Raw genomic sequence first — 23,669 nt, 5'->3', positions numbered from 1 at the left:
TTAAGTGTACAATTAAATGATTTTAGTAAACTTACAAATTTGTGTAACCATTACCACATCCAATTTTAGAACATTTCCACCATCGCAAAAAGATCCCTTGTGCCCTTTTGCAGTAACTGCCAGTTCCCACCCACAGTGGGAATTCATCTACTAATCTACCTCCTGTCCCTAGTGATTTGCCTTTTTCTGGACATTTTATATAAATGGGATCATACAGTTGTTGGAATTTGCATCTGAGTTCTTTCACTTAGTTTTTGAGGTTCATCCATGCTGTAGCATGTACCAGTAGCTTATTCCTTTTATCCATTTTATGGATAATACCATATTTTATTTATCTGTTCAGCAGATGATTGATATTATTTCTACTTTTTGGCTGCTGTGAACCATGCTGCTTGAACATTGGCCTATGAGACTGTGTGTGGACATATGTTTTCATTTCTCTTGGGTAGATACCTAGAGGTGGATTTTGTATGGGTTTTGGTACTTGTGAAATTACTCTCTAGGAACATACCAATTTATATTGCCACTACCAGAATATGATTGTGCCTGAGTCTTCTCACCACAACAAATATTTCAAAAAAAGTTAAATTTGTGTCCATTGTTTAGGCAGAAATTGCTATTTTTCAAAAAATAACTTTTAACTTGTTTTAAAAATAATACATGTTTACTGAATAAAATTTAGGGAAAGTATAAAAAATAAATAAAAATCTTTGTAATCAAACTATTCAAAGAAAATAAAAGTTACATTTTGGCATATAACCTTTCAGTTTGTGGTGTTATCATTTGCATTTCTGTGATTGCTTGTGAGGTGTGCGTTTTCATGTAGTTAACTGGGTCTGTATGACTTGCCTAATTAAAGACTTTGGATCTTAACCATTTTCTACAAATGATAGCAATTTATAATACCCTAGGAAAAAAATTGTACTGTTGACCAAGTCTCCATGGAGGAAAGGGATTTTAATTAGATATTTAGGTTTGTAAACCAATGTAATAAATAGTTGATTGTTTCTAAAAGTTATACACCCCATCTGTAAGTGTAGCAATACGGTCATGCAAAATATGCACTGAGTGTTGATTGCAGAAATGAGCCCTTTGGTTCCTTTAGGAAATGTTTGCCATCTTCTGCCTTTGAGTTCAGTTTAGATTCGTGAGGAGTCACAGCTGGAGCTTTGCTGTCTGGGAATGTATGGGATGGTTTTGCAGGCAAAATTGGAAAAATGAGTGAGGGACAGCCCCTGGCATTCAGATCTGTTCTCTGCTCTAGTGCTTTCTATGGATAGTGGGTTAATGCACATGTTGATGTTGGTCAAGGTGATTAGAAAGAGAACTTTCAAGGTTGTTGGTTTTTAATCAAAGCAAGAATTATATGTAGAGAAGGGTACTTAATTCTATGATAGACAAAAAGAAAATACAGCACCTAGTTATTTCAAAGTGGGTGTGTGGGTGAGTAGTCCTGTGATCAGAGACCCCTGCTCTGCTGAGCTTAAAGAACGTCGCCTCTGAAAAAGGAAAGTGGTGTTCTGTGGGCAGACGGTGTTTTAGGCTTAACCACCTTCACAGAGAGGAGTGGTGAATCACAGGTGAGTTTCATGTACTTTCTTAAGTAAATAAACCTCGCTTTTATGTTAGGCTTGTCCCAAAGCTGTTTTATAAATGTGACCAAGGACAAGCTGATCCAGTAGTGGCTGTGGCAAGAGATCAAAGCAGTGTTTACCTGAAACTTCTCATGCATGAGACGCAGCCTCCATCTCACTTCTCCGTCAGCACGATAACCAGGTACACTAACCTATTGATGTCCTGACATTGTCTTAGGGCTTTAATCTAAAACACAGCATTGCCTAGAAAAAAAGCTTTGGGTTTGAGAATGTTTGAGTAGGTTGTCTTCCTTTGATAGGCTGTTTCTCCTTTTCAGGATTTACCACCCCTCCTCTTTAAGCTCTGCCGCAGTCACACAGCAGTGATACCGTAGATCTTTTAGTTTGTTCTTTGCAAGCTGCCTAGTGATGAGTGTAGTGTTCTACACGACTCCAATGCTATGTCTTATCTACTAAGCTGTCCTTTAAATTTTTCACTTTATTTGTGCTAGCTATGAAGAGCTCGGGTACGTCATGCCTGTTAATTTTTAGGTGAGCAGGCTATTAAAAAGTGTCAGTGTTATTTAGAGTTATCCACTAGTTCAGTGATTTAAAATTATTGTTCACATTTGTTGTGAGGAGTTTTTAAATACAATTTCAAATGGCCTTACATAGCCCACTCTCGTCTGATTCTCAGATGAGCAGCATAGACTATGAAAGTAATTAGAGTAGAAATGCCTTAATGAAGTTATAATTTTCTTTAGAATTTTAGTTTACCAAGAGGGCTGCAGAAGTGATAAGAAGACTATTATGCTTTTTTAACTCTGTTTTTTAAATTTTATTTTAAAAATTAGTTTTATATGGTAACTCTCTGCTGAGTGGCAATTTTTTTAAAAACTTGAACTTAATGGCTTCTAAGCTGAAATGTTCACCTGATGCTTTTGTTCTGAATTTGGAACTCAGCTTGTCAAATTTTGAAGTCTTTATTCCTAAATAAATATCACCTCTTATCATATAAAGCCTGCTTAAAAAAACACACATGGAATAATTTCTTGTTTACCTTCATATTGTCTTCCCGGCGAATTTTCCTTTTGTAACCTCTAAACTGGCATTTTCTCTCTTTGAAAAAATTCAGGATAAATATTCCTTTAAGATAAGCAGAAGCAATATAAGAGTATTTCATTATCAGGAATTTGACAAGCTTAGAGTAAGTTGCTCTTTCTAAATGTCGTTTCAGAAAATGAGTATTTAGATGCCAATAGAGATGAGTATAATATTTTGTTAAAATTGGTTACTACTTCGAAAATTTTCCCAGTTCCAAGCTTAAGCTATCCTCTTGACGTTTGGCTCTGCTTATTTGGTTCTTGGATGATAAACATAGTTACTTATTGTGCAGCTATATTTGCAGCATAGCTACCTGCTGTTTTAGAAGTTATGTGAGAAGGTAAAATACTAGTCTTAGTTTTGTTGTTGAATGCCTCTGTGGACAGGACACTGAGGGACACAAGACTGAACCCAGCGTGAATCCTGCCTGCTTGGGCTTCATTTATATAGTGGGGAGTTAGAGTTTGTGTGTAGCTACTGTGAGGGCTCGAAACTGCTCTGTGCCGTGAATGGAATTTGGAAAAAGTGCCCCGGCAGTCCTGTAGTGGAGAGAGGACTTCTTTTGTCTTGGAATCAGGGGTCACTTCGTGCAGTATTTCTTTTAACTTAAAGTTTGGAAAATGGGTGGCTTTGGGCGTGTAGAGAGATTGCAGGCAAGGCTGTGAGGAGCGTGTTGCTCCGGTGCTGTGGTGGAGGTGTTTGCGGCACACTGGGAGGAAGGGAGGGGTCGTTTCAGCCATCTTTCCAGAATAATGACCAGATTTATGTACAGTCTTTCTTTAAGTTACAAGACTGCTTTCACTTCTCGTAGCCTTTAATCTTAAACTTTTAAATGTTATTTGAATTTTGAAAATATTATAAGCTTTAATAGTAGATTTTAAGTTTCTGTATTTTTCTTATTAGAATATATAGAGGCTATAACTTACTACCAAGCATAACAGATGTCACTATGGAAAATAACCTCTCGAGAGTTATTGCAGCGGTTTCTCATGAACTAATCACATCAACCACGCGAGCGCTCACAGTAAGTCTCTTTGGGTTGGTCTCAATGAAATTAATTTTCATTAGTTTGTATGGTCAGTTCTCAATGGTAAAATGCTTGTATTAGAGTCTTATAAGTGGGGCTTACTAAGAAATTGTACTTCTCTGAACAAAATCCTGGTTTATTCCAAAAGGAATGTAAACAGCTATTTTTTTCCTGATTATTAAGGTAATACATGCTCATTGTAAAAAAAATTCAGCCAATACAGGAAGATATAAAAATGAAAATAAAAATAAAAACTACCATAATCTGAATTGGTAATATAGCAGAAATTTAAAATATCTCTGTTATAATTGACTCAGTGACTATGTAATATATATATATATAAAATATATATATAATATAGAAGGGGAAAGAATCAGAAATGCTAACAAAGATTTTTGTATAATATAATTATCTGTATCATTATTTATGATGCTGAAATTAGAAAAGAACCATAGTGTCCAATAATGATTAGATTCTGATTATGACTAAATTCTGTGTATGTGGTAGTATATTTGTTATGCACCTCTTTATTATTATGCTTTGGAGAATTTTTAATGATATGGAGAGATATCTGGGTTATAATATTGAGTGGAAAAGGCACAGTACAAAACTATGCTTGTGTCTAGTCAGATCTCAGTTATGAAAAATAATATTCACATATATACATATCTCATATACTCAGGAAAATGATGGGCAGGAAATTGCCAAAATGAATTTTAGGATTATGAATGACTTTTGTTTTCTTCTTTATATTTTTCCAATATTTACAAATTTTCTGAAATGAACAAGTATAACTTTCATAATCAGGAAAAAGAATATTATGCAGAAGTAGTGTTAATTTGCTATCATATTAAACCATGTGTTTTATTTTATGTTACAGAAGAAATGTTTGCATGTTGTAGAAAACTCAGACAATTATACTTAGGCCATTTTCATAAGTATGTAAGAGCCTTTCAAACCTAAATATTGTTTGGGCTCTTTGGGCTCTGTAGTTTGGTCTTCCCCTGATTTGTTCAAAATATAAACTTTATTTATTTGTGTTTATTGTGGCCTACATGTGTCAGGCACTGTTCTTGGCTTGGGATGTAAAAATAAAGTAGATCCCTGCCCTGTGGTTCTTGTGGTCAGGTCAGGGAGATGGACGTTAGTCAGCTTGAGCACAGGAGCAGACCAGGGAGGGGCAGGGAGGGCACTCCAGGCCAAGAGGGTGGCACAGGACAGTTACAGTTTCGGGCACAAGGAGCCCCCACTGCTTGCCTGTCTTCACAGGGGTATAACTGACTCTCCCTTAAAACGCGTATTTCACTTGTACAGCTGCGTCTTTTCAGGTATGAATGTGTACCATGGTGGGACAGACAGCCTATCGTTAGACACAGATCTCAATTTTGTTTTCATTGTTTGTACTTTTTATAAAAGGTAAAGGAAGTTCAATTTAATAAACCTTTTTGGTGTGTGGGTGTGACTTCACTGCTCCTCTCTTCCTTAGTTTGGATGCTGTGAAGCTCTGTGTCTTCTTTCAACTGCCTTTCCAGTTTGCGTTTGGAGTTTGGGGTGGCACTGTGGGTATGTATTTTCCTCAGCAAATGAGTATCTACGATTAGGTGGTACAGACGTAGTTATTGGCATCCCTTTTGTTCTTTCTCGTTAGGTCTTTTACCAGTTTGACCTTTTGGAAAAATACCAGACGGAATACTTGCTTCTGCCCTGTTAGTTGTATGGGAACCCAGTGATAGGCTGTGGGGAGACGCTGGCTTTGCTGTAATTCTCGTGGATGTCAAGTGCATGCTTTTAAGCATTTTGGAGGATTTGAGGGTGTGTTTGCAGGCTCATGTAAGGGACTTTGCGTATGCTGGCAGAGGACTTTTCTGATTGGCTTTATTCTCCAAAATTATTCACTATGTATTAAAAATTTAGGGGCTGGCCCTGTGGCGCAGCGGTTAAGTTCATATGTTCCACTTTTCGGTGGCCCGGGGTTCGCTGGTTCAGGGTTCGCCGGTTCAGATCCCGGGTGCGGACATGGCACCGCCTGGCACACCATGCTGTGGTAGGCGTCCCACATATAAAGGAGAGGAAGATGGGCACGGATGTTAGCTCAGGGCCAGGCTTCCTCAGCAAAAAAGAGGAGAACTGGCAGTAGTTAGCTCAGGGCTAATCTTCCTCAAAAAAAAAAAAGAAAATAAATAAATAAATAAAATTTTTCTGTAATTCTACTTTGCAAATGTGTGCCTCCAGAGTGCCCCCTCTGAGTGCCTCAGATGAGGCCAGAAAGAGCTGTACTGTTGGGATGGCCACGATGATCCTTACCCTGCTGTCGTCAGCGTGGTTCCCGTTGGATCTCTCAGCCCATCAAGATGCTTTGATTTTGGCTGGAAACTTGCTTGCAGGTATTGGCGCTGAGTTGGAACAGGGATTCTAAGGCTTCAGCTTTTGATTTCCTTTTGGAGGTAGGGGTGATGGGCATAGGAAGGAAGAACATGAGACCATAGCTTATTCCTGTGGTTACCAACATGCATAAATGTGTACTGTAGGCAGCTGTTCTGTGCCTTTCTCAGTCTGGCCCCTCAGTTAGCTATAGGTGAACTCATTTCTAATTTAATTTTAATGGGCACCATGAGCCAGGCACTGTCACAGGCACCAGGGCTATAAGAAAGTATGATGTGTGAACTCCGTTCTCAAGTCAAATGTAGATTAGTGGGGACATATGTAAACTAAAGGACAATGGCAGCACAGAGTGGCCATATCACTCTCCTTTGGGGATTAGGATGGGAAACAGGATTTATGAGCTGGCAGGGAAGGGCACACCAGTTGGAGGGCGGAGCACATGCGAAGGCTTGGAGACATGAAAAATTGTGTGACATTTGAGAACTGTAAGTAATTTTGGATGTCGCATGAGGGTGAGGACTAGGATGGAGAATGTGACTGGTGAGGAAGGAGGGGCCCATTGAAACTGATGGGTGTGGGGTGTTACCAGCTCCATTAAGGAGGACTAGCAGTCAGATTAGTACTTTAAAAGACCTCAGCTGACTTGAAAGTGGGTTGGAGGAGAAGGTAGGGAATCTCAGGAGGTTAATTGTAGTTAAGGCAAGACGTAGAGTCCGAACAAGATAATGTCTATGAAATTTTGGGGGATGAGACTTGAAATAGAGTGAAGGAGGCAGAATCAGGCCTTGATCACCAATCAAACTTTGGTTGTAGAGTTCAAGAAGAGGCCTAGGATGCCTGTCACATCCTGGGTGGGTGTATGGTGGTGACATTCATGGAAATTGGGCACACTATTTGGGGGGGAAAAGTCAATTTCCTGTTGAATTTGAGGTATCAGTTGACCCTCAGGTAGAGATATCCTGCAGACTCTAAATGTACATGGGTCTGAATGACTTACATTCTCTAAGCAATTTCTTTTCCCCACACTGTGGAGGTGGGGAGATAATGCATGTGTCTCTGTCACAGCCAGTGCCCCCAAATCTCTAAGAAGTTCATGGACCTCTGAAGAAGAGGCCAACCCAGCAGCCACCAAACAGGAAGAGATCTGGCCAGCTCTGGGTGACCGGACCCTAGTGCCCATGGTTGAGCAGCTCTTCTCCCACCTGCTGAAGGTGATTAATATCTGTGCACATGTCTTGGATGATGTGGCTCCTGGACCAGCAATAAAGGTAACTTGTTACTTGGACAGGTGTTTTAATGTAATCCAGATGACTCCATAGGCTTCCAAACATGCCTTTGTTTACCTTCTGTCCCTGCCTTATTCTCTTTTGCTTAAAATGAACAAAATTGGTCATATTTTGATGCTAAGTTTAACACCAAAATTTACTCATCCAGTTTGTAGCCCTTTTGGTATCATCTTTAATTACTGTTACCTCTGGGAGGGAAAAAAGCTAGCTTTCCTTTTAGGCTGTCAGGATTAGCCAGGAAAGCTCAGAATTGAAGTTGCTGGCTTAGTAGCTCGTTTGCTGGCTCCTGAAATCTTGACAGACAGTTTTGCTTTTCTGTGAAGTACAGTTCAGTGAAATCAACTTCAAAGCCAATGCTAAACTACTCACAAGATGCGTTTAAGATCAATCAGGTCACTTTTATTTGCTTGTTCTTTCTCTTTTCTGTGTCTTCCACCTCAGGTCTCTGCCATCTAGAAAGACTCTCCTCTAACTTCAGACTTTCCTTTAGCTGCCAACCGGTCTCCCCTTGTGACAGATTTCTCCGAAGAGTTCTGTCTCCCTGCTCAGCACCTTGGTGCTTCCCACCACTCAGATGCTGGCCTTCTTTTGTAAGGCCTCTTTGCTCTCTTCTCTGTCCACTGCTCCAGCCGTCACTTCTTTAACCCCTGCCAATCTGATTTCTGCCACCACTTTCCATAGCAGCTCTTCCTGCTGAGATCAGTCTTTGAATCTCACAGGGATGTCTCAGGTCCTATCTCACTTCCCCTCTGCACACTCACTACGGCCACTCTGTCCTGACATCTTCGCTCTGGTTGGCTTCCAGATTGTCTTTTGTTTCTCTCTGACCCCCCTTCTGTTTCCCAGGCACTTTCCTGGTTCAGACTTTCTGCGCACCATTATTGCTTTCCAGGCCTGTCCTAGGTCAGCCTCTGTCTGTATACTTGCTGGGCCACTGCCATCCGGTACAACTTTCTGTAATGGTGGAAAGCCAGGACAGTAGCCACTAACAGCATGTGGCTACTAAGCACTGGAAATGTGGCCAGCAAGACTGAGGAACTGAACTTCTAATTTTGTTTAGTTGTCATTAAATTTAAATTTCAATAGCCATGTGTAGATTGTGGCTCCAGTATGGGACAGGGCAACTCAAGGAGGTTGGGTCTGCTTTCATATCTTCTGTGACTAAACATCAGAGACTCTATACCTGTCTTTGGAGTGCCAGGCCAGTGTGGCCAGCTATACATGAAACTTCTGCCCGGATGATTCATAGATATTGCAGGCACGTGCTAAAACTCCGCTTCTCAGCCTTCTCCCCAGATTGTGCTTACTTCTGTTTCTCTCACTTTGTGTTCTGTCAAACTAGGAAAATAGGAGTTATTCCAATTGTTCATTTTCTCTCACCAAGTCCTTTGTTTTTCCTACTCAGTATCTTGCAAAAAACCCATATACTTTTATGCACATAAACATGTTCATGTACATATACACACATATATATGTGCACACATACACGTACAGATGCATACATACACATACAGGTACACATACTTATACATACACATACTTTTCTCTGTGTTCACTGCCACTGTTCTGGTCCAAACTGATGGAGTATCTCTTTTAGAGTACTGTAGCAGTGTCTTTTCTTTTTTTTTCAAGCAGCATTGTCATACAATTATGGCATAATTCACTTACCATACAATTCACCCATTTAAAGTGTATGATTCAGTTTGTTTTTGTATGCCCAGAGTTGTTTGGCCATTACCACAGTCAATTGTGAACTGGAAAAGGAACGCTGTACCCTTTAGCTATCACCCCCAGCTTTAGGCAACTGCTAGCCTACTTTCTGTGTCTATAGATCTGCCTATTCTGGCGTTTCATGTAAATAGAACCATACGATCGGTGTCTCGTGACTGGCGCCTTTCCCATAGCATGTTTTCTTGGTGCAGCAACTCCTTTCCTGGTCTCTGTGTAGTCCTTCCCTGCTGCTTTCCATTCCATTCTCCTGAGTGCAGCCATTTATCTCATTACATCCATTTTCCAGACAAGGCTCCGAGATGTGTGGTGACTTCTCTAAGATTGAGGAGTGAGTGAGTAGCAGAGCTAGGGTCTGAAGTCCACATGTCTGTCAGCCTCTCCGCTGTGCCCCCATGCCAGCTGCCTTCTATAGCATGGAAGCCTGTGCATTCTGTATTCTGTCCCGAGTATTGGAGAGAGTGTGGGCTTCTTGAATAGGCAGGGTTTGTTGACTCCTAGCTCTGCTACTTATTTGCCGTGACCTTGAATAAGTCACTTCATCTCTGAGCTTGTTTCCTCATTTGGAAAATGGAGTTTAAAACATTGCTTCAAACCCTTTTTCATGTCATGGCTCCCATAGAATGCCTTGGTTGCTTGCTGTTGGAGCTGATGTGACTGGGGGCTCCAGTGGCCTCAGGCCCCGCCTGACTCCCTGAGGGCTCCTTTCATCCCTATTTGTTCACAGTGCACCTGTTACGAAGTTCTCGGTCAATACCTACTATGTATTATTGTTGTGTGGGTTAAAGTAGATGATATATGTACAGTATCTGAGCTCTGTAAATGTGGCTTCAGAGAAAAATAATGAGTTGCATGGCTTGGTTGTTTTCAATAAATGGTAAAACCATAAATTATAGTTTTCAGTTTCTGAATTGGTTATACTTCCTTCACAGTTTCTTGTTTTCTATTTTAGGCAGCCTTGCCATCTCTAACAAACCCCCCTTCTCTAAGTCCAATCCGACGAAAGGGAAAGGAAAAAGAACCGGGAGAGCAGGCTTCTGTACCATTGAGTCCCAAGAAAGGCAATGAAGCCAGTCCAGGTGTGAAGCGATGGCTGGGGAGGGGGACACGGAGGAGATTTGGGGACACCATCTATATTGTAGAAATTTAGGACTTAAGCTTCATTGATATTAGGTTAACATAATAAGTGGATATTTTTGGGAAATAAAATATGCAGCAATGAAGCCAGAGAAATGGTTTCCCCGTTGTGATTTCAGATATTAAATATTAATTACTAATTGTATACAGACCACATTTTGGTCTTACGCATCTCTAAATGACACTTGCTAATATGCAGACTCAATAGTCTCCAGGCATCTGGCCCATAGCAAGGGGCCTGGCCTGCTGTCTTATTCCCTTGTCCTTCCTCCCTTCTCTTCTCATTGAGAAGAGGGATGGAAAGGATTCCTGATTTTAAGTAAGGGAGGTGGTAGGAATGGCTAGGAATAGAGGTAGTGGGGTGAAATAGTTGGTCTCTTATATGTGAAAAATTCTGAAGTAGGAAATGGAAAATTTACATTTGGAAGTGCTAAACGAGAGGTAAAGTGGGGATAAAAATCATCTGAGTGAGAGGAACCTGAAAAATTCACACATGCTTGGAGGGGCTTCTACCCCTGTGCAAGTCTCAGAACAGAGGGGGCCAGAGTTATAGAGTGACTCCACAGTTCATGCAGTCTGTGCTGCTCTTGGTGGGCACCGAGAGGCCCAGGCAAAGCAGGAGGTGACTGGCTGCCTCTCATATCCCAGACGCCTGCCCGTCTGTGCTTGTGCTCCCCCATAACCCGTTTGTGCGCCATCCCACAGTGCCTGGGGGCTGGTCATGACTCTCCCATATATTTTGCTTATAAAGCATTTATGTTAAGGCTTTTTAAAAGATGCTGTTTTCTAATGATTGGCTGTAGTACTGCAGGAAGATTTACAAGCTTAAAACCTTCAGAAATTTTATCATCAGTATGTGACTGATCGTCTTTCTGATAAACTAAGGAATCCAATTCAAAAGTCTTTAAAATTAGAGTAGAATAGTTTTATGTAGTGCTTGGCATTGTAATATTTAATATCAGTTTAATGATAATGTGTGTGCCCTTCACAGTTTTCAGAGCATGTTCACATGTCATCCGTTTGATTGCTTAAAGGGCCCATGACCTAAGTTGGCTGGGCTCCCCCGTGGCACTGGGAGCGTTGGGCCCCCGAGAGGTTGTGTGATTGGCTACAGGTCATGGAATTAGTTGTTCCTCTTATTTGCAAACAGGCAACCAGAGCAAAACAAGTAATAGCATCACGCTGCTTTTCTTCTTCTTTTATTGTTTTTGGGGAGGTACTCAGATTCTACTTATGTTTATTAGTCAATTTCTTGTTACTTCTAACTGATCAAAAAGAGGAAAAATTTGGACTTTATTCTACTAGGATACTTTAAACTCATCATTGCCAGTAATCTCTTAAACGTCACGTGTTTTCTTTTGATCTAAAAGTTTATTTTGTGTGTGTGTTTTTAAAGCTTCTCGACAATCTGATACCTCAGGGCCTGTTCCAGCAAATAAATCCTCATCACTGGGAAGTTTCTATCATCTTCCTTCATACCTCAAATTGCATGATGTCCTGAAAGCTACTCATGCTAACTACAAGGTACTGCTTCTTTTGTAAAAATATGCAGATACACAAATTTCTAATAGACTGTTGATGTTTTTCTAATGGATTGTTGATGTAAGATTTGTAGCTTGTATACGTACATAGCCATACTTATAAATAAGTCAGTTAGGCCTTTGGGTTGTGAGTTAGAATTAGTTTTTCATATTTGTCTTTCAGCTTTGTTTGTGGTAGCTTCTATCAGAGAAAATTTAGGATTTTCGTTGCAGAAATGGTCTCTTTATGGGTTATGGGTGCTGCATCTGAGTTTCCCAGGAATACCCCCACATTCAGAGATTACTGGAAGGACTCATGTGACTCAGCATATAATCGTACCCACAGCTAGGATTTTTTTACAGCAGTGTGGTAAGGACTCACAGCCAGACGATAAGGGACAGTAACACAGGTGAATCAGAGGGATTCATGCCCAGGCTTTCTGTGTGCTCTCCCTCCCTGAGGGCTGCGCGGAGTACCCTCAGCAACGAAAATGCAGCAGCCTGCTGACCATGGAGGCTCTCCTGCCTAACAGACCAAACTGCCAGACTCGCAGAGGAAAGCAGGTGTTCAGCTTAAGACGTGTTGTCCTTTCAAGTAACACAAGCCCAGCAAGCCACCCTCTCCAGTTAGGCAAGTGTGCTATCAGTGTAAGAATGGTGTACTGGCCAGGTTCCCAGCCACTCCCAGGACCAGCCTTGCAAGCAGGTTTCTGGAAGGATAGCAGTCTGTTATGTTGCTGCTTCTCTGCACAGGTATGTTTCACACTTAGGGCTTTCGCTTTCTGAGATTATTAAGGAAAAATCTTCCGTGGTTGTTTCTTCTTCCTTTTTTTTTTTTTGATGAGGAAGATTGGCCCTGAGCTAGTATCTGTTGTAGTCATCCTCTTTTGTGCTTGAGGAAGATTGTTGCTTAGCTAATATCTGTGCCAATCTTCCTCTATTTTGTATGTGGGATGCCACCACAGCGTGGCTTGATGAGTGGTATGTAGGTCTGTGCCCAGGATCCAACCCATGAACCCAGGCCACTGAAGCAGAGTGTGCAAACTTAACCGCTATGCCACCAGGCTGGCCCCCCCGCCAAGGTTTCTTTTAGGGCTTTTCCTTTTTTTCTTTCATTCGTTTTTTTAAGTTTGAAATTTTCTATCTGTAATTTATGTTAGATATGAAGTATGGATCTAACTTAATTTTTTTCCAGCTGCCTAACAAGTTGTCCCCGACACTATTTCCCGAATAATCCATTTTTTCTGAACCAATTGGTTTAAAGTACTGCCTTTATTAAATGCTAAATTCTCCTGGTTCTGTAGTTTCATTTACTGTTTTGTTACATCAATCTGTTCATCTATTAGAAACATACTTTCTGATTATTGTAGCTTCATAATATGTTTTTGGGGAGATCAATTCCCCTATTCTTCTTTAGAATTTTCCTGGGTATTCTTATTTGTTTACTTTTGCATGTGAACACGAGAATAAGCTAATCTTAATTCCAAAGAATCCTGGGAGTATTTCCACTGGGATTATGTTAAATTTGTAGATTAGTTAAGGGAAACCTATAGGTGTTAAGTGCACCTGTCCAGAGTGTGGGATGCTTTTTTGTTTATTGAAAAAACTATGTGCCTCAGATACACCTGAAATTTAAAGAATTTTTAAAGATTATTTTGCATAGATCTTGCACATTTCTTGATAAATATGTGCCCAGGTAGTCATCTTTTTTTTGTTACTAATAGATACTTCTCAATTTTTTGGAAAACCATTTATAAACTTTATTTAAGGCTTCTTTTCTGAAGGATATTAACAATTTTGCTATTCAACAACATTTTATGGAAGATTTGGAGGATCTGTTTAGCTGGATGTTTCTCACGTCAGCCCCAAAGTAGAGGAGTGTACATTTAAAATCCCACACAGAAAAGGCCTTTCCTGTCCACTTCTTTTCACCCATCTTGTCCTCAGTCAGGGGCCCCTCCCATGGCTCTCAGCATTTGCTCCCTCCTTATCATTTTCCTTCCTGAATGTCCTGGACTCCCAGGTGTACGCCTTTGATTTTGGCCTCCCTGGTATCTCAGATTCCTGCCTCCTGAGCCCTGGTTAGCTCAGTTTATCTGTGTTTGGAGTAACCTCCCCATTTCCTTTGTTCAGCCTCTGCTGAGCCCCGGAGCATGGCTGCTCCCCATTGTTTGCTTGGCCCTCGGGCTCCCCTGTCAGCCCTTTGCTCTCCCTGGTTTATTTCTTTGGTCTCCAAATCCTTCTTCACTCTCCTTAGAGCCCTTTGATCTTAATTCTCACCTCATGACCTCTCTTGGTTATTCAAGAAAGGCCTTCCCCATGCACACTCTCCCTTGACCTCCTCCCCACCGACATTCCTTTCCTGTTGTCTGGGCTGAAGAGGATAGCAGTGCCTGCTGGAGGTGAACCCCTTCTCTCCTGTTTCCCCAGGACATGCTATCATGGAATCACCCATCCCTGGGTCTTTCATGGTCTCACTCCTGGATTTTTTTTTCCTTCCTTGGCCTATTGAGAACACCTTCAGCTTGACATAGAGTGGTCACAGGTTGATGTAGGGTGGTCACAGCATTTATTAGGTCACTTACGTTTTCATTTTCTGTGTCTGTCTCTTGCCTACTTTCCTCTCCCTTTCCCAGAAAGTGTTTTCTCTTTCCTCGTGGGTGGTTGGATTTTATTTCACTGAGCAAATTCCTTTCTATGTATTGTAGTGTTTTTACAGGGTTTTTGTCAGTTTATATTTTCATAGTCAATCTCTCCCCCCCACCCTTGTTCTTACATATTATATCTTTGGAACTGATCCATTCTCTTGGTCTGTTAATTGAGGATTTGCTGCATAATTTAATTTAAGTTGAATCCTTTAGAATCTTAATACTTCATAAGGCTAATTTAATGTTCTACTGTAGCCAGACTGAAAGGCTCTGTCTGAATTGGATAACAGTTTTCCTCAGGGATCCTAATGTATATGGAGTAGGATGTGTATTTTGTATTTTTTCATATGCTGCTTATCAGATACTAGTTATGATGGACATTAAAATTTTTTTTCTCATTGTGATAGAAGGTTAGGAATTATTTCTTTCAGTAGTGTCAGTATAAGTTGGAAGATGCCTTTGAAAGCTAACAGTTTTTTTTCCTTCTCCCCAAAGACCCCCAGCACATAGCTGTATATTCTAGTTGTAGGTCCTTCTGGTTGTTCTGTGTGGGATGCTGCCTCAGCATGGCTTGATGAGTGGTGCTAGGTCTGTGCCCAGGATCCGAACCCGTGAAACCCTGGGTCACCGAAGTGGAGCACGTGGACTTAACCACTCTGCCATGAGGCTGGCCCCTAACGGTTTTTGTATAGCTATCTGGAAGAGTAATTTCCTTTCCAAGTCATTTTCCCAGTGCTAAAAGCAAACAAATAAACAAACAGAAACACTCCAGATGGTGAGCGTGTAGGGCTGCGTAATGGAACGTGTCTCGCCACAGCAGATAGCGTGTGTCTTAGTTTTAAATAACCAGTGTTCCACAGTGCCGGTAATTGTGTTCTCTCCCTCCACTTTCCCAAGGTCACCTTGGATCTTCAGAACAGCACTGAAAAGTTTGGGGGATTTCTGCGCTCTGCCTTGGACGTTCTCTCTCAGATTCTAGAATTGGCAACACTGCAGGACATTGGGAAGGTTTGTGTTTCATTTCTTCTCCTTGAGCCAAGTGCCTCTGGGGATGGAACGCCGTTGCCCAGGTAACAGCTTGGGGAGAAGCTTCCTCGACCCCTTCACTGCTTACATCATGGCACCTGAATCTGATTCTTGTCTTAGCCTCAAGTTGGGGAGGGAATTCTATTTGTGTCCTATTTTCAGTTCTTTGCTGTTTATTAGCTTAGACCCAGTTTATTCTAGAAAATTGGTGGATTTAAAACTGTGCTGATGGAGCCCTTTATTTTCTTATTTGACATTTGCAAGTAGAAAGAGCAAAAACAGACTTAGTGAGGGTATATGACTTGTTCCTTCGATGCCTTAGGAAGCAACAGAGCTGAGGTTGACACTCATATTCATTGGTTCCAAGTTCAGTAGTCTCCCTCCCCCACTCCCATTTTGTAAGGAAATATTCAAAGCACTCATAGAGTTAAAAGAGTTTTGTGGTGAACACCATATGGTATGTCCATGACCCAGATTCTGCAGTTAAGGTTTCGCTAGATTTGCTTTATTGTGTGTATATCCAGCTACCAGGATATCTTATTTTCTCATGAATTTCAAAGTGAGTTACAGATAGCCTCCCCTTTAAATGTGTGTCTCTTTTAAGTGAAATATATTATGTCTGATGAAGTTCGTTTGTTTTCATTTCTCTAAATCTTTATCTTATCTTGATATGCACAAAAGCTTACCTATTTTTAATCATTATACACATTATTTTATATTTTTTCTCTCGGTTATTCCTTGTGCTTTTATTGCGTGTGTCAGTTTAGTGCACATACTTGTTGTTTTTAATGGCCATATAGTAGTCTACTCCACTTATACTCAATTATTGTCCCCTCTGAGTGAAACTTGTCCAAGGTTTCTCGGTGAGACCTGCCTGGCCATTCTAAGATTGCGTCTTTCCATACACTACATTCCCTCTCCCTGTTTATTTCTCTCTCTGACGGTGGCATCATCAAACATAATCTTTATTCATTTTACTTCTTTGTCTTTTCTGTGCCTACAGTAGTGGCTGGGAGATAGTAGGCATTCAGGGCACATTTGTTGAATGAATAGTAGGTGTTCTTGTTAAAAGTCAGTTTATGAGGCACTTTTCGTATACTGTATCTCATTTATCCTGCAGCCATGCTGTAAGGGAGCTGTTGTTAGCCCATTTCACTCCATGAATTGAAGCTGAAAGATGTGACTTTCTCAGGGCCAGATAAGTTAGTGGCAGAGCTGGGATTTAAATCTCACAGCTTTTCAGATCTACCACTTTTGCTTCTAAATCACTGCTCTTGCTAAGAGGTCTTTAGTAGCCTGTGGTCTGTATGTATAACACATTTTAGCCAAATAGAAAGTATAACACGTTTTAAATTCAGATGTTAGCTATACTGAAATAAAAGCCATCTAAATGAGATTTTTAAAATAATAAAATTTTCCTTTTTCTTGGAGTTAAGGTGACTTTATAATTTGTTTTTGTATGCTTTGATTTTTTGGTATTGGGTTTCTCTTTTTTTATCTTTTTATTATGACTATCACACATACGTAGAAATAGTTGTTTTTTAGTTACAGTCAGTAAATTTATCAAATTCTCCATTTATTCAAATATATGAAAGTAAATAACAGTTCATAATCTAATGAAGATTGATGTCTTCCTATTCCTGAAATGAGGGATATGGTCATGTTTCTCTTTTTTAATGGTGTATATAGTAACTTCATCTCTGAAAATCCTTATATTGGGACAAGAGTAACCAGATAATGCTGCATCTGATCCTCTTACCTGTGTCTTTGTATATAAAGGTGGTTTTGCTCACTTCTCCTTTCCTGTTTTTCTGAGTTCATCTGTTTTGCTGTGTCATGACAAAGGCCTGTTTTAGCTCCAGTTTTGACTTTCCTGTAGATCCCTTTGTTTGTACTTTGGAAACCTCTCCTGCTTAACTCCTGAATCTTCATTCCTAGTCTTTTGCATGAAGGTCTGTGGGGTAGAAGCTGTCACAGGTCCTTCTTTGTACTTGGCCCCTTGCTATTTGTGAGGAGTCTCCTTAGCTGTTCACAGTGCATGGCGAGGTTTGAGATCCCTTCTGCCGCTTGGCACTGCTGGGCTGGGTGCAAAGGTGTCCCCATGCTCTGGTTGCCAGATCAGGTTTTAGATCCACAAACTGCTGTTCGTGATTTTGCTGTGGTTGAGCCAGGGGGCCCTCCATGTTCCTCAAGAAGCAGCTTTGCTGCCGTGAATATTCTGAACACATGCTGGCTTCAGCACCAAGGGTAAAGCCACACTTAGAGCTTGGAAGACGTGAGTGCGACTTGGCAAAATGTGGGAGCAGCTTTTCCTCAGATTTCTGTGAGCCTAACTGGTTATTGCAGATAAAGGCAAAGAGATGTTAGAATAAAAAGTAGAGTAGTTTTGTTTTTCTAAATAGCAACTTTGGGAATGAAAAATAATCATAATTGCACGTCCTTGACAGATAATGTCTTATTTTTCTTCTCTTCCAGAGCTTGTTTATTCCATACTCAATTTTTATGTAATTGAAATTTATTATGTAGAAGTACTTTTTGGGCATTATTTCGTATATGTTTTTTCATGTAACTCCTGATTGCTTCCGTATCATATTTTTCCTCTGGCTTCTTTCAAGATTGTACTGGTTTTGAGTGATTTGATTTTGATGTACCTTTCCTTATGTTTCTTGTACCTGGATTTGTTGAACTTCTTTTTTTTTTAAGATTTTGTTTTCCCTTTTTCTCCCCAAAGCCCCCCAGAACATAGTTGTGTATTTTTAGTTGTGGGTCCTTCTGTTGTGGCATGTGGGATGCCACCTCAGCATGGCTTGATGAGTGGTGCCATGTCTGCACCCAGGATTCGAACCAGCGAAACCCTGGGCCACCAAAGCAGAGTGCACAAATTTAACCACTTGGCCATGGGGCCGGCCCCTGTTGAACTTCTTAGATCTATGGTTTTATAGTTTTTTTGAAGTTTGGGAAATTTTTGGCCATTATCTCTTCAAATATTTTTTCTGCCCCTGCCCAATCCTTTTTCTTCTCTTCTAAGGGGACTCTAATTACCTGCATATTTGGTTACTTAAAGTTGTCCTATAGCTCACTCATGCTCTTTTCAATTTTTTGATTGTTTTATCTCTGTGTTTACTTCTGTATAGTTTGCATTGCTGTGTCTTCAAGTTCTCTGATCTTTTCTGCAGTGTCTAATCTGACATTAATCCCATCCAGTGTTTATTTCATCAACAACATTTTAGTTTTCATCTCTGTAAGTCTGATTTGACTGCTTTATCTCCTGTAACTCTAACTTTTTTGAGCACATAGAATATAGTTGTAATAACTTTAATGTCCTCTGCTAATTCTGAAATCTTGTCATTCTAGGTGGTTTTTGATTGATTGATTATAGTCCTCATTGTGGATCATGTATTTCCTACCTGTTTGCATGCCTGGCAATCTTTGATCAGATGTTAGTCATTGTGAATTTTGCTTTCTTGGGTGCTAGGCATTTTTGTATTCCTGTAAATCTTCTTGAGCTTTATTCTGAGATACAGTTAAGTTATGTCAAAACAGTTTATTCTTGAGTCTCGCTTCTATGGTGTTAGATGGGTTGGAGCAGTGCTTAGTCTAGGCCTAATTATTCCCGCCACTGAGGCAAGAGCTTCCTGGGTACTCTACCCAGTCTGGCTAGTGAGAACAGTAACTGTTCCAGCCCTCTGCGAGCACGACCACTGCTGCCTGCAATCTGCTTTGTTGAGTTTTCCCTGGCTGTAGGTAGTTTCCTCACACACACACGTTGATCATTTCCCTGCTGAATACTTGAGGGTGCCTCCCCAGATCGCCAGGGTTTTCTCTGCACAGTTCTCTCTTCTCTGGTACTCTGTCCTGTGAACCTTCAATGTCTCGGTTTCCCTGGGCTCTCCACCCCTCCTCAACTCAGGGTGTCCCCTGGGCTCTGCTCTGTCCTTCTTCCTTGTGCCATGACCTGGAAACTCTTAGGACAGTGAGCTGGGGCAGTCACAGGGTTCACCTCATTTGTTTCCTGTCTCTCAGGATCACTGTTTTTCAGTGGCTGATGTTCCATGTCCTGGAACTGTGGTTTCATATATTGTATCTGGGTTTTTTGGTTGTTTGGGTGGAGAGTAAATCTAGTCCCTCTTCCCCTGCTTTGGCCAGGAGTGAAAGTCTCTCCACAATATAGATTAACATTTGTGCCAGGGACATGTTTCCCTGTTACTCTGGATGTTCTCAGAAGACCACTAACAGCCTTTCTCAGCTATTTTCAGTGCCTGTTGCAGTTTCTGGTACATACCATGCATTGCATACATGTTTGTTTAGAGATAAGGTCCTTTGTTAGACAAATTAAGATTTGAGAGGCTCTAGTTTAATTCTTTCAGTTAGCATTTATTAGATTATCTGCTATGAGCTATTGAAAACAAAAAGTGACATGTGACAAATTCAACCCTGCAACGTACAACCTTGAACATTTAGACTCTATTTTTAGAGTAAATGAGTTATTTAAAAAATATGATCCTTGAGTGTTTGAAACCATCAAGTCTGTTGCTTTTTGGTATAGGAAATTATATCAAACAAATGAAGTGAGAGACATTTTCAGTCTAATTGGTGTGATTTTTAGCCAAGCTGATAGAAGCAGTAGCTGGCGACCAGGGAGATAATGAGAACGTGTGCCATTGATGCAGTGCCTGGACTGGTGGCATTCTGGGAGTTCATTTCTTCATCCTCCTTGGTTTCTAAAGAGCCCATGAGATACTTTAGATCTCATCTTTGAAGCCGGTAAAAGTCGTTTGTGAGAATAGTCATGTGAGGGCAGTCATTTTGGTCATTTTTGCAGATTTCTGTAAGATGCTTCTAGGACTTTTTTTAGTAAATCACACATAGTGTATTAGTATTACATTCAGCCGAACATTTGTAGGGGCTCCAAAATGCAGGGCTTTTAACTCCTTTGTATGCTGAGTTCCTGCACTGAGAACAGGGCTGGATGCAGAGTGGGCAGTAGACGCTTGATGAATGGTTACTGAACAAATGAACAAAGGAATGAATTAATATATAAATGTATGAAAGAATGGTTGAAATATAGCTGGTTAGGTTTTAATACTTTTTATTGACTTTCTCTGTTCACAATAAATCGAAAACCTTCCTCTGATTTTCCTCTGATGTTTACTAATGTACACAATTTAAATGGAAGCTATCTCGCGTCTATGATTTCTGTCTGGGATTCACAACAATAGTAGGTCATCTGTGAGTCACTTGCTTTAATGTCTTACTGCTTATTGTTTCCCAGTGTGTTGAAGAGATTCTGGGATATCTGAAATCCTGCTTCAGTCGAGAACCAATGATGGCAACTGTTTGTGTTCAACAGGTAAGAAAGTAGTTTCCTGTCTTTTTCTTTTAAGTCCTTCACTCCGGGCATGATGATATAAAGCTGCTTGTCATTTAGAAGGTAGTGCTGGTGGTGTGTCTGGCCACTTGACAAGAGCCACTTGTCAATCCTTTGCTCACTCCATTATTGGGCCAAAGCGATCTTCTTCCCTCACTGTCCAGGAGGAGCCCTCATTACCGTGGAGGGCAGAGGCTATTAGAAGGTCTGTTGGAGTCTCTACTTAACTGTTCTCTTAGTGTCCCTCCAGGTTTTTGTTTAGAGTACTGAGTCTCATTTAAAATCACAGAGAGACCTGAAACTACAAGGGTTCTTATTTAAGGTATAAACAAAACTTCATAACAGCAGTCTCATAAGGTATTAATAGTGATTCTCAACCAGAATTTCACAATCTGAATTTTTACTAATATATCCAGTTATTTATGGATAGATTTGATATTTGTGTGGGAAATTCTTAAGTGTTGCTCATGCTGCGTTAAGTCAAATGTTGATGGCTTCACTTCTTTCACTCTAGTTGTTGAAGACTCTCTTTGGGACAAACTTAGCCTCCCAGTTTGATGGCTTGTCTTCCAACCCCAGCAAGTCTCAAGGCCGAGCACAGCGCCTTGGCTCTTCCAGCGTGAGGCCAGGCTTGTACCACTACTGCTTCATGGCTCCATACACCCACTTCACCCAGGCCTTAGCCGACGCCAGCCTGAGGAACATGGTGCAGGCGGAGCAGGATCACGACACCTCAGGGTAACAGTGCGCCTGTCCTGGCTGTGGCCGTAGTATCAGGAACATCTTTGGTAGAAACATGAAGGAGCAAGCAGTGAATAATTTATAAAACATAAAAATAAATTAGCCAACATCTTCTAATAGTCTACTATGTTCAAAGAATTCTAGAAAATATGGTTGCTGCAAAGATGCTGATGGCATGGCCCTGCCTTCAAAGAAATGTCTGGTCCAGTGAGTGAGATGGGATTTGAGAGATTATACCATCTCAGAGGGGCTGAGCTGGAGGAAGAGGAATACCGAGCAGGCTCCCTGTGAAACAGCCAACTCTCACTGTCAAAATATGTCCACAAACCAAAACGGCGATATGTAATGTCCTCATGTATTTAAAGCACATCATTATTTCCCAGTGCTCATAAACAACATTTTCCTTTACAGTGAAGTGCTATGTGCAGGTGGCACGTTTTGGGTCTCTAACTAAGGTGAAAGACCAGCTTCCACATGGCACAGTGGTGCTAGTGTGTAAAGGGATTCGAAGGGCATAGAAGAGTCTTGGATAATATTACTTTGTGTTTTGTAACTTTATGGCTGAAAGTCTCTTTTCATGTAAGCTTATGGTCGTGTTTTTGATGCCTGGAATACAGTAGTTGTCTCTTAAATTACCATAATTATTAGCAGATGTTTGAAGTACTACTCTGTATGGTTTCAGTAGAATTCCTTGTTTTTCCTTTGATAGATGTAGTGATAAAACAGGTACAGTTAAAATGCTGGAGTCAGGAACCAAGGAAAAGGCCTGTATTCCGGGCTTTATGTTGGTGACGCACTAACTATATATCCAAGTCTCAGGAACAAGGAGGCTCTTTAAATACTTTGTTTAGTAATGCGAGTTTAAATAAAAAAACAAGCAAATGTGAGTGTGTGTATTACTGTTTAATTTTGTATGTATTTCTTAAAAAGAAAAGGGTATAATTGATACAAATATTTAAAGATACTTTTTTCCAAGAAAATCAAGCAATGTCTTTTAAATCACTGGATCTATCCAATGACTGTCACCTTTCTAGCCCCACTACAGACTAGGCTGAGTAGTGAGTTTCCTGTAGCAGAGGAAAGCTCTGTCTTGAGTGGCCTGCCCCAGCTGACAAGATTTGATGGCTGTCAGTCAACTGTAAACTCTCAGTTTAGTCTAATTCTCTTCATTAAAAGAAGAGCACGATGCCTCTACATGGAGTGGCCGAGAAAGTTCTTTCTGACTTTGTAGTGTTCTGATTCTGTGAATATGCATTAGTTCGACCTGGAGTATAGCTGAGTACACAGGAGAGTATTTAAGGGTATTCTTTGCTCGCCTGTTTTTGTATCCGGCAGGTGGTTTGATGTACTCCAGAAAGTGTCTACCCAACTGAAGACAAACCTCACGAGCGTCACAAAGAACCGTGCAGATAAGGTAAATAGGAGCCGGCAGGTGAATGCGTGGCTGCGTTAATGCTCAATGGAAAATTGAGCTTGAGACTTTCCAGGTTGGTTACTTGAAGCTTTTAGTTGAAGACTCATGGATTCTCTCTTTCTTTCTTTTTCGTAGAATGCTATTCATAATCACATTCGTTTATTTGAGCCTCTTGTTATAAAAGCTTTAAAACAGTACACTACAACAACATCTGTACAGTTACAGAAGCAGGTTTTGGATTTACTGGCACAGCTGGTTCAGTTACGGGTTAATTACTGTCTTCTGGATTCAGATCAGGTTTGTCACTTTTATCTTTCATCTACCTTACCTGTTCATCATTTAATGAAAATTATCTTAAAAAGACACTGAAATCTACCTTAAAGAAATGTGCAGTTTGTTTTTTCCCCACCATTGCTGCCTCTTGTCTGTTTCATGCACTAGTTGATGCAGAATGTCTGGCACATATAGGCCTCGGCAAGTGTTGGCATCCTTGCCCCGAGCTCTCTCCAGTCTGTATTAGGCTGTTTTAGGGTTAGCCTTTACAAATTTGCCAGAAGTTTCTCCCATTCCCTCAGCCCTCCCCCTGCGCCCCCCACTCCATGATAAATTTTAGTTTAAATCGTAAGACATAATTAAGATTTATTGTTTTGGAGGACATTTTTGCAAAATGCAGAGACTTATTTTAAACAGATTACCAATTATGTTTTCTGTTTC

At 40.6% G+C, this 23,669-nt stretch overlaps 1 protein-coding gene across 4 annotated transcripts in view; it reads left to right on the top strand.

Moving 5' to 3' along the window:
* HTT (huntingtin) overlaps positions 1 to 23,669 on the top strand; it is a 165,948-nt gene that overhangs the window by 65,519 nt on the left and 76,760 nt on the right. For all 4 annotated transcript variants that reach the window (XR_011538383.1, XM_070613455.1, XM_008531802.2 and 1 more), the window contains 12 exons: positions 1,630 to 1,776; positions 3,582 to 3,702; positions 5,192 to 5,268; positions 5,938 to 6,089; positions 7,153 to 7,355; positions 10,054 to 10,180; positions 11,635 to 11,762; positions 15,304 to 15,414; positions 20,705 to 20,782; positions 21,315 to 21,538; positions 22,877 to 22,955; positions 23,091 to 23,252. Coding sequence is in view for 3 of the 4 variants with exons in the window: in XM_070613455.1 (XP_070469556.1) it covers positions 1,630 to 1,776; positions 3,582 to 3,702; positions 5,192 to 5,268; positions 5,938 to 6,089; positions 7,153 to 7,355; positions 10,054 to 10,180; positions 11,635 to 11,762; positions 15,304 to 15,414; positions 20,705 to 20,782; positions 21,315 to 21,538; positions 22,877 to 22,955; positions 23,091 to 23,252 (1,609 nt within the window). In the remaining variant the exon portion in view is untranslated. The remainder of the gene's footprint in view (positions 1 to 1,629; positions 1,777 to 3,581; positions 3,703 to 5,191; positions 5,269 to 5,937; positions 6,090 to 7,152; positions 7,356 to 10,053; positions 10,181 to 11,634; positions 11,763 to 15,303; positions 15,415 to 20,704; positions 20,783 to 21,314; positions 21,539 to 22,876; positions 22,956 to 23,090; positions 23,253 to 23,669) is intronic.

This window comes from Equus przewalskii, chromosome 3 (genome assembly GCF_037783145.1).
Source record: "Equus przewalskii isolate Varuska chromosome 3, EquPr2, whole genome shotgun sequence".
In the NCBI taxonomy this organism is placed as follows: Eukaryota; Metazoa; Chordata; class Mammalia; order Perissodactyla; family Equidae; genus Equus; species Equus przewalskii.
This window is presented reverse-complemented; position numbering and strand designations above follow the sequence as displayed.